Source organism: Branchiostoma belcheri, unplaced genomic scaffold (assembly GCF_001625305.1).
Source record: "Branchiostoma belcheri isolate BF01 breed outbred unplaced genomic scaffold, Haploidv18h27 scaffold48, whole genome shotgun sequence".
Classification (NCBI taxonomy): domain Eukaryota; kingdom Metazoa; phylum Chordata; class Leptocardii; order Amphioxiformes; family Branchiostomatidae; genus Branchiostoma; species Branchiostoma belcheri.
In genome coordinates this window covers 573,778-591,213 of record NW_017804109.1, presented here as the reverse complement: position 1 = coordinate 591,213, position 17,436 = coordinate 573,778, and the positions used below count along the sequence as shown (strand labels likewise).

At 43.3% G+C, this 17,436-nt stretch overlaps 1 protein-coding gene across 1 annotated transcript in view; it reads left to right on the top strand.

The window, feature by feature from the left end:
- The window catches only part of LOC109479313 (cholinesterase 1-like), a 54,113-nt gene that overhangs the window by 19,826 nt on the left and 16,851 nt on the right, over positions 1–17,436 (top strand). Inside the window, exons 3-4 of the mRNA XM_019781269.1 lie at positions 7,896–8,046; positions 16,033–16,218. Coding sequence (XP_019636828.1) covers positions 7,896–8,046; positions 16,033–16,218 — 337 coding nt within the window. The remainder of the gene's footprint in view (positions 1–7,895; positions 8,047–16,032; positions 16,219–17,436) is intronic.

Here is a 17,436-nt window from a genome sequence, read left to right as displayed (position 1 = left end):
GCTCCAGCATTGGAATGCGGGCATGTAACGTTTTTTTTATTTGAAAATCAACAGTTTGCATTATGCAATTAAAAATCCTAACCAATAAAGTAGGGAATAGCTATCCAACTGTTGTTTTAGTTGTATGTTACTTCATATTATAGTTATATCAATGTAAATCATTGTTTTCCCTTGTGTTTCTCATTCTTTCCCTGCCATGTCGTAAAATGTGGTGAACCCATCGCTGTATTTGCTCCAAAGCAAATATTGGCCTTTCTAGTTTGAAGAAGTATTTCATACTTTGGGCATTTAAAACTGCAGAAACAAGCCCCAAGATGAGCCCGTGGTGTATTATCCTAAAATCAATCCGAGTCCTTCCAGGAACCGTGTTTCGTCACAATGTAGGGAATTTATGTTTCTTGTATGTCTACATGCATATACATTAGGATAGTGCTGTTTCAACTTGTACGTACATAAGTGACTAGAATATTGAATTTAAAAAATCTGGTTTCCAAGGATTGAATGCCTTTCCAGTTTCCTTTTCCCTTCATATATGCTGATGCATTAGCGAAATCCTGTCCTAACGTGTTATTCATGTAGAGCTCAGTCCAAGGCCAGTCTAAAGCTCCACATGGTACAATATAATAAAACGTCGCTTTGGGCTAAGACGCGATGAAGTCTTTAGGCCTCCTATATTGGGGAGATCAAAGTGAGACTGAAGGGATGTCTCTCTTATAAGATTGTTTCTCGATGCGTCTTCGCTGACAAAGCGATTTTTAAAAATTTATCCAATTATCCAATTCAACATGGATAATACAGGACATGGTAGTGAGGTACTCTAGCTGTAGCTAATTTTAACCTCACCACCAGACATACAGATATACAATAACAAAATACATGACAAAATGCAACAGAGAACAGCAAATGAGTGGAAATTGATCAATAAATGGTAACTTAAAGGACGATTGTTTTGTAGGCTACATGTATGTAGAAAGCGAATTCTTCAGATGATGAAGCTAAACGGGGTAAAGGTTATGCCGCAGCCCATTGGAAAGGCATCTCTTTGCCGCTTCACTCTCCATAAAACCTGCGGAACACTCCATCAGCCGATGTCGGTTATCGGCTCTGATAGATTGGATTGACCTTCGCAGACGTGTGGAGGGTGTTGATCATGACCTTCTATTGTGGAATGTTGTCGGAACAGACGTAGGGGCATTCATGGCTCCCTGTTGGGGGCCTTCTTCTACTCAGCCCCATTTAAACATGAGTGTTTCATCGTCTGGCAGAGTTTGTTAAGTTGTTCAGGATTTTATTGTCTCTAATGGGAGTTTCTAAATCCTTCCACTGACAAACCAGTGCGGATTTGTATTTGAGTACGTTAAGCCACGGACGGCCAGTAGTTAAACTAAAGTTTAATGTGAAAGTTTGTTTAATGATTTATCTCGAAGCAGATTCTACGGTGGCAAGTATCTATTGGCCAAGGAGCTACCTCCACTCCTTGGCCAATGGATACAGCCTTGCCACTGTAGGGTCTGCTTGAAGATTCAGATGTGATTCAGAATTGAATCCAAATGTAAACTAGATCTCGTAGCAGTACTACTTCTTCTAACGACTTAAACCTCATTTTCTGGTCGTTAAAAGTTGCAAGTTTTTCTTCAAGATGAAGATTACCTGGATGTACGTCACAGATCCCCGATCTCTGTCCCCGGGTACCACGAGAGCCGGTACCGCGTGGGAATGTGCCTTTCCCAAGGGCACAAGATCGCTGGCATGTCAGGACTCTTGGTTCGGAGTCGAGCACTCTGACGTTAGGCCACACGACATACTTTAAAGTCAGTTTCCACCCCCAGGTCTGTTCAAGCGGGTGGCAGCTGGCTTGTCTCCCCGCCGGGATGCGTGACGCACGTGACTGTCGCTGCACCGCTCCCGTTAGCGCGAATTAAGAGGGCATGTAATAGCTTAGATATCCCGAACGGAAAAACCGTGAAACAGAATTACAGGCTGTGTAATTGAATTTCCCAACTTTCAATTACCACTTGCATCAGAGTGCTGGTTAATGGCATGTTTTACCGGAACCTGTGTTCGATAATGATTAATATTCAGTCACCCGTGTACGACATGTACGGGTGTGTGAGTACTTTCCAGGAATCGTGATTAATCGTTTTTATGAAAACGTGCATATGCTTTTACTTTAACTCATAACTTGAGTTTTACGATAGGAATGACGTGTTTAGCGATGATACGGTTATACTGCAATGGTACAGCACTCATCAGGTGTGGACGAGGTTCCGCATTTTCCATTAGGACTTCTGATGATGGAATGTGCGAATCGCGTGCTGGTGCAGCGAGCAATACACGCAGAGGAACAGGAAACAATTGCCGGAAGCTTCATCACGCAAATATTCATAAAGATCCTCCAAAACCTTCCAAAAAGGCTACTTGGTGCTCCTCGGCGTGTGACTGTTGCAATTTGAATAAGAAATGTGGCAAAGAGGTCTGCTACACAAAGTTACCAGCTGCGGCATCTTCGGCTCTTCTGCCTTCCTAGGCGACGACCAAATCTGTAGAGCCTGTAATATATAAAAGCTCACCAAAACGCACCATCGCTACGTGTGTAGAGATTAGTAGCAACACGCTTCAGACCGTAGATATGAATAATTCAGAGGAGAAAATGAAAAGCCAGGATTATGGCTATATGACAGATTGTGAATCTGGGAGGCGAAAGTCCCTAATCAACATTGCCGACAAATCGCCGACAAAGCCGCACTTCTTACCCAGCCGTGCGTGGAGAACGGGACGGGCTGACGTCAGTGCCGGATGAAGTGCTGAAAAGGAGCTGTAAGTAGTAAATCTCGGACCTGCCGCCCACACGAAATGTCAGCAGGCCTTTCTGGTCGGATATCATTAACGGACCAGATCTTCCACGCTTCGCAGGAATGCAGATGTCCTCCTTCTGTCCTCGCATGGAGGTCGCAGCCGGTATGCGTCATGTGCTAGTGTTGAAAACTGCGTGGGGGAGAATAGAAAAAATGATGTATAAAACAGAACCTGACGAGGGTTTGATTTATTCATCAGTTTTCTGTTACGTTTATGCCGAAACCGTGTGGCCGTGAAAACGTGTTGACAGACAGTTAACGGTTTCGAGAATTCAAAGAGCGACGTCCTAAAAGTAACAAACCCGCAGTATAGCCTCCGTAGCAGGCTTATAGAACTGGGGGTTTGGTAGTATTCGTCTGTTTTCTGATTAGCCCAGTTCTAACGGGGGTAAACAGAAAACGGGGGTAATTCAACCAGGCCGGCTATGCTATCTATATGCAATCAGATAACAGCACATAAAAGCTCCCAAAGACCATGAAAACCCCAAAACCCCCAATTTTTGGTATGCTATGGAGGCTACCCGCAGTATTGGCTGACTGTACGGTGAGTGTGCTAGCGGAGAACCAAGTGGTGATGAAGACGTATCTTTGGTCCGTATTTAGTAGCCTATCTCTTAAGAACGACACTCCTGGGAGAACGTCTAAGACAGTCTCCTCTCTAGGCGATAGATCACACCGGTACCCGCGCCGTGCATATAGACAGTGCTGAATGCAAAGCAGCTAGCTTGCGCAGGTTTTGAATAATGTCAGGAAAGGAGAATCCGCACGGAGAGAAATGCGCTGGTAGCTGCCGACCATGTTTCAGAGCCGTGCCCGAGGCGGCAGTTTCATCAAGATCGAATGCCTTCAACAGTCCTGTACGCGGGGAAATTGTCCATCATGATCAAACCCTAGGACTATATACTATTTGTAACGTTTATGAGAAAGTCCAATCATTTACTACTTCTCACCCGAGTCGTTAGTGACCAGCGGCTCAGTGTCGCACCTACATTTGTCATTTCTCCTGACCCAATATCGAGATGGTCAGCGGTGCTTTACATTACATACTGCCCTGTGCTCAATATTCGCTGCACAGTATAAACGAGAAACTGTCCAAACCGATCGATCTATGGGCACTTGAACGTGACCTCCAATATCCGGGGGTCAAACTTGTCAGATGAGATGAAACAAGATTCTTGTTATTCAGTGTCAGCTGTGCAATGCCCCGAGTCGCCTCTGGGTGTTCTCTTTCACCGAGATGGATCTGCTCAACTTCTGGTACCGTGAGATAACTTTCTAAATAGCACACGCCACACATTCCCCATATTTTATTTTACAAACAGTACCACCAAGTACCTAGTGACTGTAGTTTGAATTCGAACATGGGGCGATTTATAGCCAATAAGAGAGCGGAGGTAACTTTAATGAACAGCAACTCAAATATTTGATGACGACTGCTGAGCAAAGTTGATTTCACGTGTCCGACATTGGCTGTAAATTCTCTAGTTGTGCTATTGAATAAAAGTCTTACAAAGTTATGTAAAGTGTATAGACACAAATGATGGGTTTTAGTTTATTGGCTGAGCAAAAGAGATCTGCACAACCTCTGGTACCGTGAGATAACTTTCTAAACAGCACACGCCACTGATACACCCCCCTCCCCGCGCACAGAAGGGTGTTGTTGTGCACTCAAATAACCTGACAAATGTCATATTAGTCTCCACGTGATAATCTGTTGGCCCACCGCCCCTCGGTACCTCCACACTGAGCGGTAAAACAGACCAAGCTCCCGTCTTTTATCCCCCAAACCTTCCCTACAAAGCCGGGTGATACATCAGACTCTGACTATGACCTTCCTCCATAGAAATGCAAATCTGTCAACCAACTACTCCTTACAGCAACGTCAGGTTCGTAATATGCTGGTTATCTCCGAATGTGGTGGGTTATATATCAAAGCCGGGCACATTTTCTAGGATAGACTCGGCAGAACAAATTCATTAGAGGAACTGAAATTTGTCGATAAAACAAAATAACTCATTCCTTCGCTCGAGGCTAGCCAGGGGACACATGTACATGGTCTAAGTCTCAGAGAGTTGTAGAATTCACACGTTTCTTCTGCTTGTATTGGACGTGAGATTTATTTAGTATTTATTTGCACCAATGTAAATCTCTGTAACAAAATCGTAACTGGGGCAATGAAGAACCAAATGCATATTTATCAGCCTCCTGGGTACTGTAGGTCAGGTGTATAAAATGTAGATCGTGGGACCATCATTTCTACTCATGTATATGTGTACAGCATTCAGGTAACCCTGACTTCATAAGTAACGCATAGAGCAGGATTGGGTACGGCTTGAAAATGGCAGAGTTACATTTTGTATCTCTATCCGCCTTCTGAACACATCCAAGCAACGTGAAGTCCATTAGGAGTTACCACGCTGACCTAGCGTGTGGTGACAGATATCGTGTCGTTCTAACTAGTCAGGCGTTGGATCAGATCACGCTGCACCGTCTGAGCTGTTTTCTAGCCGAAAACCTTCTTATACGTTTGAGTGCAATAGTAGTAAGATATAGAAACAGTGTGCAGAGGGTCGAAGGTGTACATAAGTGAAATGATTGATGGCTGATGTATATCTTCTTTGAACTTTGTGCCCTAGATCTCTGTTGATCTGATTAAGAGGCCAACCGAGGTGTTTTAAACCCTGCATCTTGTCCTATAGTCTTTTGAATGCTTCTTTTTTCATGTTGCTCATAAACCTTCGTGCAAAGTTAAGATAATGTTGAGCACACGGCATGGGAGAGAAGAAGGATTCTCCCCGTGACGTAAGTCCTTGAGGCTCACGGAGAGAAATTCTGGAATGTCATCGGGGGCAAGAATTATCGATTTCGCGTCGTTAACTAACCGTTAATGACTCCCCCGGGCCCCGGACGGATTACCGACGGGCTGGAGACCACCTGGTGACGGCACGGAGGGATGGCAGCACGGATCAGGGTCGGCTCTAATCACCTTCTCTCTCCGGAGTTCCCGAAAAATGTCCACACGCATCATCGCTGAAGATTTTCGACTCCCGGAAGTGCAGAGATTTTCCAGGAAGTCCGGAGAGAGAAGGTGATACTTTGATAGACTATTCTATAGCTAACGCCCATCTGAAGTAATTGGAGCTAGCTGTGGCAGGGCCATGTCATCGCACGCATCATCGCTGAAGATTTTCGATTCCTGGAAGTGCAATGACCTGTGGTCTTTCGTTGTGACGTGCACACATGGCCCTGCCACAGCTCCAATTACTTCAGATGGGGGTTAGCTATAGGATGGTCTATCAAAGACCTGCCGCACGCTGTGACGTATATACATGGCCCTACCACAGCTCCAATCACTTTAGATCAAACTGTTCTCCTACCAAAAAATTGGACACTTCTTAATCTCTGTAGACTTCTCGGGAATTTCTGCACTTCCCGGAATCGAAAATCTTCGGCGATGATGCGTGCGATTCGCTGTGACGTACATACATGGCCCCGCCACAGTTCCCATCACTTCAGATGAGTGTTAACTTGGGACGGTGCATCAAACGGTACTAGGCAATATTTGGAACGACTGAATCACTTGATAAAGTATCTTACCTTTGCATAAGTTCAGGATAAAATCTGCGTTGTCACAACAATTTAACTGTTCTCCAACTAAAAGAAACAATAAATGGATTTATCGGGGTTTTCGACTGAATCACTCAGTCCTTCTTCAGCACTCTAATCCATTCGTTCAGGACACATGACCTAATGATCGTGTGGCGTCCTCATTGTGTCAAAGGTTGTCGGAAGTCTATATCATCCCCCGTCCCGGTTAAGAGAATGTTGGTGCGCCTTAATGCCTTTTTTCTCTCCCAAAAAGTAGTCATATTCGGTATCTAGAACCGATTGCCTTGCTCACAATGTTATTGACATACTTCAGTTATGAAATTTTCGATCACTTTGACCAGATGTTTGACCAAGTTAGATGAGTCATTGTATTGGACAATATAAACACAAATCAATCATCTGTAATCTTATTCTCATCTATTTAGTCTAGCTGTACACAAACTGTTGACAGCGTCTGTAACGTATTGAGTGGTAAACCGATAATCTATCAATTATGCAGGGCCTTTCCTGGTAATGCCTCCTGTGGGGATACGGCGATGCATGGATATTAAATCATTAACGACGCTGCTTTTATCAGCCATATGGGAGCGTTCCCATCTATTTCGGTAAAACTCAATTACAAACGGTACGTAAGGGACGATTGCCTTTTGCAGAATTGATTAATGCGTTAATGACTCGGGCGTTTAGGGGCTAGGAAGACTGGAGAAACTTCGTTAGGCTAATTTTAACATTAACCATTACCTGGGACCCCCCTCCCATGCCGTCTCCATAGAAACCAGAATGACGTCAGCCAGGTCTCGTCTTTTGTGAACTTATTTATTTATTTATTCATTGCAGATTTGTATATTATTTAACAAATATCAAAATTCATCAGCCTTGAAAATGAGCACGCATGTTAACGTTTGCAACAACTCTCAGGTTGTTGAACTTGATCGTCAAAGTATGAACATGTAGGAGTGTGATGCTTTAATAGCGCTGTGCATACACCCACCCATATACACACATACGTGCACCCATTCATATATACGTAGTACATACTTATTACCTTACGAAAAATCTATCTACACGTAGATCAACTGGGCGTTTTTACTAGAATGTAACCAGTTGACTTCATGTGCTTTGAGTTGACTTTATGTACTTTTGAGTTGACTTTGTGCACTTTTGACTTTGATGTACTAATTATGCTATATACCACTTCAACGAGGTGCATGTATTAAGTTCTTTATTTGATGTCTCCAGTTTGACCTCTAATTTGACTTGGATTTATGTTTCTATTATCTCTGTACTTATGTTTATGTTTAGGTTCTGGTGTCATAAGCCCATATGGGCAAGACACGAAAATGAAATATTTATTCATTCATTCGTTCATTCCAAACGAAACTTTCATGTAGTTTTGAACATGACCTATACATGACCGTTGTTGTTCCCCAGGGCTCCTCTCGGTCCGTGTCGTACCCAGTAGTGGTGTTTGTTCACGGCGGAGACTTCATGTTCGGGACGGGCTCGGCTTACGACGGGAGTCTGCTGGCAGCAACACAGAACATCGTGGTGGTCACCATCAACTACAGACTAGGGGTCTTAGGTAAGGCCATCTCTTCACTCTACATCAACTACAGACTAGGGGTCTTAGGTAAGGACATCTTTTCTACTCTACCATCAACTACAGACTAGGGGTCTTAGGTAAGGACATCTTTTCACTCTACCATCAACTACAGACTAGGGGTCTTAGGTAAGGACATCTTTTGTTTCACATCCATCCATCCATTCATTCATTAATAAAACAGATGTGATAAATATTAGATATCCAATGTAAGCTAATGTATCGTCACGGAAGTTACGGCATACTTGGTGAACAATGATCTACTAGATCTTTTAATTCACATCCATTTATTGATTCGTACATCAGATATTGTAAATATTATATATCTAATACTTGATGATGTAGGATCACGGAACGTGCGTATGGCTTTCTTCAGGAATAATGACCCACTAGTCCGGACATCTGACCTTAATCACTCACTCGTGTTCCCAGTTGTTGGTTATGGCCTAGCGCCGAAGTGATTTCTTTAAGACGAAGAAGTACATCCTTATAAAACAGCGTGGGGATATCGCTAAACTTCAATTTCCTCCGGATCAGTATCTATTCACCCACGCGGGTTAGAATGAAGTACCTTCCCTCTCTGACGCCCGCAGCTGACGGCAGTAGATCCGTTATTCCAGCAGCTTGAAGCCTTCACCATCGATGACAGGTACTGTACATCATCCGGAGTGGTTTAGTATCGGCCCCAGGCCAACAACAACGGACTGTCGGCCTGCTGTTGTCGCTGGAATTGCTTTGTCATTTTTCAAAGACGAAGGGAGATCACATTTGTAGTTAGCGATATGGGAATTTCCAGTTGGTTGCTTTGATTAAATCTATTTAATGTTACGTATAGGAAACACCAGAGGCACACCAGGAGCTCCGGAGGTACACTGTAAGGTTTTGCGTTGTGCACCTCTTTGATTTCTGACTGGACTTTGTGGCAAAGTTCATTCCTCTTTCGTTAGATCTGGCCAGTGTCATGAGAATACGTCAATGAAAACATGGCGACCTTTTGACATCTTGGAAACTTTGAAGTTAACTCCGCCTTACACAATGTGTGGGCGACTCTCTCTTAAGAGGTTGACCACCTTTCAAGGTAGTTTTTCTCTCCTTTCCTGTCATGAAATTTGGATGCGTGGTAGGCAACGGGCAATTCATCCTATCAGCTTCCTCACAGCTTGCAAATTTGAAGAGCCGAGGAGTGCCTGGCACGCGAGATGGATTCTGTTTGTGAACCCAGAGGGATGACATACTTAATGCTACAGGAGGCTAACTAATTAAAGACATGGAAATGTCTTATTGAATATATGGAAGACAGACAGCACTTCCTACAAGGTTTTATGGGGGTCAATGTCCTCGACTTCATCAGGAATCTGGTGCAGCTGTAGCCTCGGTAGCAGGCTTATAGACCTGGCGGTTTGGTGATCTTCGGCTGTTTTCTGATTGGCCCAGTTCTAAAAAAAACGTAATTCAACCAGGCCGGCTATGTTGTCTATATGCTTTCAGAAAACAGCACATAAAATCTCCCAAAGACCATGAAGACCCACAAAATCCTCAGTTTTTGGTATGCTATGGAGGCTAGTGCAACTGAACCCCGCTGTTAGCTTCTTTCTAATCGTATTCTGTCTGCAAAGTGCGCGGGGCAACGTAGGCGTTAATAACTTCCTCTCGATCTACATGTAAGCTGTTGCAACTGCACCACCTGCCTTACAGGTTGGTCATAAAAGCATAATATACGAGCAGCCGTCGATGTTCATGATCATATCTCGTTATCATCTTTGACAGATTGTCGTTTGTATCGGAAACATGCAGGTGTCACTAAAGTCTCTGCACGGATCTTCATCCACACAGGGTTTGACGTTTTTTTTATTGTGCAGTTGTCTGACATGTTTTGCAGTTGGTGCCCCGTTCGCGCATTGCAGTCACGTCCACCATTAGGGAATGTGCCACGGAGCTGCGCTGCCAAAGACGCCATGAAAACTGCTCGCGTCAATATGCAAGTGCGGATCTCTTTCTCTACAGGGGACCCAAATTAATTTCGCGGTTGTATCACCATTGCCGGCTGCTCCCATAGCACTTAGCATGTCGCCAGGACGTAGCCATAGGGGGTGGATGTGTCTAATTGGTATTTTAAGTTAAGGAAACCACGTAGGACAAAGTTTACTTGACTTGTGGAGCATGGCATGAACATAGCGAGGAAGGAAAACTGTAGTCTATTCTAACTGGGAAACTGTTGGTTTATTATCATCCTGTTATCACAATTGCCATTCCCGCGTCTGTTCCGTTAATTGCCCGTCCTTGGGTGTCGGTCAGAGCTAGGATAAACTGCTACTTTAGCGGTTCCTGCCAAATTGGCACCGTTAAAATGCTTTGCTGACTTGCTTGGCATTATTGATCCCACCTGCGATTTAACAACGTGATTAGATGACTCAACTAAATTCGTCTTATAAGACTGTATGTTGGACTGTTGCCGCTGAAATTACCACCACAAAGGGCTGCATGTAGGGCGCCTGCAATCTGTATCTGACGTCATAGCCCCATACGTTTATGTTCCTTCCATAGTTCCTTTTTCCTACGTTCTGTCTCTTATCTTTTCTCCCCAGTTGCATACAAAAGTCTGAATAACGGCTGGAGATCATAAATATCACAGCGTCAACATACTAGAGTCAAGGACGTTAGCAACTATAGAAGTGCCGGCGATGCGTTTTGTGTCTTGACATTGCGATTTCCGTGATCCATGGACCCTGCCATTCCTCCAGTAGATACCCGAGAAGATACGATACACGTACGTTACCATGACGACCTAATGATATATATCCGTCAGATTCACGCCAGATATACATGCCTTTGGTGAGCAGATCTAAAGCTACAGGTACACACAATCGTTCAAAGGGCTGACTTTGTACCATGAACGATTTTCCATCATCCTTCAGACGCCTCCTGTATCGATATGGTGGGCGGTAAAGAATACCGGGGGCGGGTACGCGTTGTAGGGCAAACGTTATCTCCTGGTGAGTTGGCCAGTTAACAAATAGTCTGGAAAACAAGTTCGGACAGTCTTGAAAAGCATGCTAGTTTGTGGTAGTGGCTGTTTTTTTTTATTTCGAGGTTGTTGAACCTGATAGACAAAGTGGGAAGGCGCGTGATGGTTTAGCTAATATTGGGCATACATAAATAGATACATACATGCATGCATGGACATGTCAAGTATCAGATTTGAATATCAGCTACGATTGCTTTCCAGAAATGTACATTTTGCATTTTCCCCCGGAATTCTTAATGTCAGATTTGAAGCATTGTCACACATACGAATTTTCAGCAGTCCTGTCTCTCTTCTCAATACCCAGGTCCAATTGCTGTCATGTTATCCAACATGGTGAGGAAATCAACACATAACCGGACCAAAAAGTACAATGCTACTTATTGAATGTTGTTTTTTAAGTCTGAAAGGCAGATATTTTAGAAATCACGTGGAGAAAATTATCAACGTGTAGCCGGATGATTTTGCTAGAATGAAACGAAACGTTTACGTTTGCAGTGAACTCCTTTGGAGAACGACTTGTTGCTTTCACCCACCGATTGCAAAATACCTGGCAGCTATTGTTTTGACTGCCAGGTGCTGAATGAAAATAATAGCAGGAAACGATTTCATATAAGTAGGCAGGCTAATCTACAACATCCGCCAGTCGAGACCTTGAATGTTTCGCAGTCTGATATCTGATCTCTGCTCCAACAGCACATCCGTAATTCATCCGAAATCTGGCTCGACGATCTAGCAGGCTCATGACGACGTGATATTCACGATGTTAGCTATCACAGGCTCCCATCTCAGGTTCTAATAGGTTCACAAACCCGGACTGTGTACGGTATCGAGCGATGCAGGAAGACGAATCGTGCTGGCTAAGTGCCATTGGCAGTTCTCCAGAACCAGAACCAGATTAGCATAGACATTCCGGAGAAAAACACGCAGGTGCCTGCATCCATCATCCGGCAGAGACAGAAGTGAAGACCTGATAAGAAACAAGCCGTCAGATGTAATGTCCATCACCGGCTCACGCCTCTGACGCCATATAAGGGGCCTGCATGCCCTTTTCTGTGAGGCGTAATCAGGCCTTTTAGTCATCGTAATCTGTAGGCAGGCTCCTCCAAAAATCAACGTAATTTGTAATAGTACATTAGCCGGAAAGCGTAAAGTCTTAATTAGCTCTGAGAATTTAACGCAATTCGTAAACGGCGGCGAAAATTTTGCGTAATTCGTAATCACTACCCCCCCCCCCATGCAGGCCCTCATCTATGGACAAAGTACCGACACACAAAGGAACGTTCTAAACGGTTCGAACACCATCCTAGTTACCCAGGGATGTGTTGATGGATTGATGGTTGGGATCACACAGGAGGATCAATAGACAGCACAAAACTGATGGATGATCTTGGTAGCACCGAATACAAAGTATAACCAGCGAACTATGGCATTTGACATTATCTATGAATGGATATCCGTGGGCAAAATTACGTTGAGTACAAAGTCGATGTTTTATGAACTTTGAGCTTGGTGAAGTTTGTTTCACACAAACGAGCAACAAAAAGTACAGCGACTTTTGTATGGTCTTCTACAACTAAAGATCTAACAAAGCTAAATACATGTGTGGACAACGTCATCCTACGTACAGAATATATGTATGCGGTAACAATAAAGGTTTAACTATTCTCTAACATGTAGTCTCTAAGATCGAAACATAACTAGGAGGATGATGCCGGAATTGGTAAAAGCTGTCCGGCTTGGAGCAGTCATCTTTAACGATTAACACATCGATCCGTTAACCGATAAGCGAAAAACAATCAAATTATTAGACAACTTGGCACCCGGGGGGTTGCTATGGCAGTACATTTATAAAATCAACGACAGACAGACGTGTATCTCTTCGTTCATTCTATAACGTTTTAATAAGATGTTGATGATTCTCGATTTTCCTACAACAGATTCAAACGCTCTCTTAGATCGCTTAGCTTACCTGTACTATCAATTTATCTTATGACAATTAGAATATTATTGATGATGATTAGTCATCATGTTGTCTGTGTATCTTTAAAACATGGTTCTATGTTTTTAACCGGTGATTGCACTCCGTTGAACCCAAGCCATATCCATAAATACATATATCATATACCTGACATGTAAGTAGTCTGCATAATTATCCAGCTTTGTCTACCACAAGGATCTACGGCTCTGCTCCACAGGCTATCAGACAGGTCGTACATGCCTGTTCCACTCCTTTTCAAGGCTCTTGTGCCATTGAGAGACTATTACGAAAGCACTTACGGCTCCTGGCTGTGAGTTACAGCAGGCAGGAATCACGGAGATGATCGTAATAAAAGTGGAAGGGTTTATCTGGAAGCCGAACTACGCTCGTGATCAGCCATTGAGTCACTGTTTGAACTTTTGTCTGACGACTCTTAATGCTGCACCTGCAGGCTTTAATGGTAGAATCTTGTCGACAAGTAATGTCTGTCTATTTATCTCCAAACTACATTTGCGTAGTTATGTACTGGTTCATAATTTAGATGCAACTTGTAGAACCTATAAGAGATTTTGGACTGTCAATCAATCCAATAACTGCAAGGGATTAATTGAAGTACTTAATCCACTGTACCAGGAAGCTGTATTAACGTCTCACCAACATGGAGGTGGAAGTAACAGCGATAATAGATATCACCATTCGTATAAGAAGTAGACTCTGTTTGCTATAAAGAAGTTCAGACAGTAAATGTACACTGCAAACTCACCCATATCCGGACCGCTATCTTGTTATATTCTTTAAGAATACGAGCATACACGAGCGGATGTGACTGAGATTCCAGTCGCAATCGCTCGTATATACGGCAAGATAGCGCCCGGATATGAGTGTATCCGAACCTATTTTGTCCAGTTGTCCAGCATGTTGTAATGAGTAAAAGAATGATTCATAACCCAATTTTTACATTCCCTGCAGAAATCTGTCTGCAGAAATCTTCCTATAGACGTTGGTAAACTCTTGACCTCCCAATTCTCCTCTTCAGCCTGGAAATGATAGGTTGTCTATGCCCTGCGGCAAGTCGATTTGCTTGCTTTGATAACGTTAAAAGATTTGAGAGGCGGTTTCGGAGATTACGGACTGTGGGAAGGCTCGCTGTAGTAAGATCTAGTAAGGCCATGTTGATTTGATTATATGGATGACATCCTCTGTGAACCCCAAAACTGATGCGAGCGTGCGATTAAAATAAAAAGTTTGGCCAAAAAAAAATGTTGCTTTCATCATTATGAAATCTACGTGGTTTTGAAGGTTGAACAAATGATACAGAGTAAGGTATGGCGAATAATCTAGTCTTCAAATTCATTTCTTTATATTTTCGTTTGATTTTGGCATTCTACGACATTGGTATCGTTTTCCAATATTTTTTTCAACTTACGGTATATATTTGCTCATTTTGAAACCGTTTTGTACAATTTACAGTATGATGGAAAACTTGATTTTAACTTTATTGTTTGTCTGGAAACGGACAAAAAGTCATGCGCACGTGGATGTCATCCATATAATCAAATCAACATGGCCTAAGTACGGAGCAGCATATAAAAACGTAGGCAGCAGCTTTACGTCTTGCCTCAGGGAGCTACTGAAGCATTCCCTGGAATCTCTCGATCTCCGAGAATTTGATCGAGAGACGTCAGCATCATTCGTGTAGGAACAGTTGCTGAAAACAGCATGTTGGAACAACTAAAGGATGATTTATGACACAATTTTTACACTGCCTGCAGAAAATCTGCCTGCATGAATTTACCTGTAGACGTTTGTAAACTCTTGACCTTCGAATTCGCCTCGAGGGCGATCTTACCCGGGTAATGCCCTTAGCGAGACAGTTTTAAACGCTTCCAGCTGCGCATTTCCACCTGGTGTCTCTGTCACACTCAGCCGACCTGTCTGCAGTTTTTATGATTTTGTCATTTATTTATTTGCACCAATAAAAAACATTAATCAACAGATATGGAAAACAAAGTAAACGAACAGTGTGCATGGGAAAGAAGCCTGCAAGTCTAGTACAATGTCCTTCTCCTTCAAACCTAGAAATATTAATCATAAAACTTACATGATAAATTGACTAAATAAAACCTAGATATATCAGAACTGATTCAAATCAAAGTTGGTGTGTTAAGCCGAAAGGCGGTTATACCGGCTATACAGATACAGATACAGATCTTTGTATAAGCAAACGCAATACTAAAGTTCCGATCCCCAGGACTCTACCAAGGCTCTGTTATGGCAGCTCCTGTCAGCGCGATGCGAAGTGTCGAGCCAGAAAGCACTTTCTTCTGCGTTCATCTGTCAGATTCACTACAGCAGATAACTCCAACATGGCGGCTGATGTAATACGTGATCCATTTATAGCCTGTCCTTGCGCACCCCCGGGCTCTTACCGTCTATCGGTTTATTGTTAAAACGCATCCGACTTGGCAGTCATCGGGATATCTTGACGTCGCAAAATTATTGACTGATGTTGAGCGCCGATAGAGAGTGGCGTTATGACTTACCATCCATCATAAAGTACTGGCAGCACTCTGTTTTAAAAGTCACCCCCACAACTTACTGTTTTGAAGGCGTAGGGTAGATACGCAATTTTAGGGCGAGCAAAACGTCAACTGCCTACAAGGCCACAACAAATAATTGTATTGCTGTGTTGCTTTAAATGTGTATTTTGTGTAAAACAATGTTTAAATTTCATATAGCATTACCATATTGATGTAAGTCTCCTCGTTTCAGATCATCTACAAATATAGCTCGAGATCATAGAAAATGAATTTGCTGCCACTTAAATCTTATTGCAAACGTTTGATGCTTTAATGTTAACGTTTGTGACCAAAATGTAACCTTCTTTCAACCAAACCTTCTTCAGGAACACTGACCCACTCCCTGCGACCACGTGACCTTACCCCACCCTGTGTTGTGTTCTCAGGTTTCCTGAGCGCGGGAGATCCCGGTCTCCTAGGCAACTACGGCATCCGGGACCAGATGATGGCGCTCCAGTGGGTGAAGACCAACATCGGCTACTTCGGCGGGTCCGGCTCTGACGTCACACTGTTCGGCCACCAGACGGGGGCAGACTGCGCCGCCATATTGCTGCTGTCTCCTATGGCTAAAGGTGATGTTTGTTTTATTATGTTAACTGAAGGACAACATATTGTTTTTGCTACATTTCTTCTTCATCTTATTCTCCAAACAGTGACTTCTGACCTTACTGAACCAGACTGTCTCTCACCATGGTAACTGGTGTTGGGTTACATAATGTTGCAATTTCATAGCAGGAGGAATTTAGACGTTAAAAAACTATTGGTCATAGTTGCCAGCTGATATGAATAGTCAAGGGAAAACAAATGTCTCACTGTAGATCAGAAGCTCAATCATATATTCTTTGGCAGTTAAGTCATATTTTGTAGGACACTATCCACTGCAGAGTTTTGGAAGGATGTGATTGTATAGAAGTAGCTTTTAGTGATCGTCTGTCGATCGATAAGACACTTAAAGATGAAGGTAAGGAACCCAGCGGGGCTCCTGAGCTAGGTCCCAGAGCTTCTGCATCTAAAAGCATCTGGAGGTGCAGAGCGCGCTGAGTGAGTGCAACTCCATTCTTCATTCGTGTGAGGGAAAGTTAGAAATAGAACACATGACAGCTTACATCAGACGTCTGGGCCTGCTAGTCCTTCATAAACACATTACCGCGTTTCCTACCGTTGCTAAAAGCACTAGAGGTCGGGCAGTAATGGTACGTGTGGGGCTGTCCTGAAGGCTTGTCCTTGGTGCTACACCGTTTTAGTGCCTTCCATTTGTCAACCTGCACTTACATTAATGACCGGAGTCCGGTACTACGTGCGAGTTTTGTTGCCTCTAATGTCTCAAAATTGCGTTTCCAGAGAGTCCACAGAGAAGGAAGCTGTTTCTTTCTGATCTATAAAAAGTAGTATAGGTTAAGTGATTTGACTCACATTTGCGGGACAGTACGTGTGGCGGGGGGACGGCCCAGTGTGAGATCACCGGAATGTTATGTCGAATGGCCTCCACCGGGTCATCGAACTGGGTTAGACTTTGGGTTAGACATCTGTTGACTGTTGGTGGTAGCGAAATGTTTGTTGGGTGTGTAAAACCTACGTTCATCATAGTGTTAATACCACCACATAACTATGGGAATAGTTTATTTGTCGGTTCAACGATAACGTCCATATAGGAAACATGTACACAGTACTAGTGGCTGATATACGGTATGGTCCCGGGCACTACTGGACTTTACAATGGTACTGAATAAAAGTCAAGTATGGTGATTCCGTATTTAACAAGGGTTGTAAATGAAATTACCGTAGTTGAC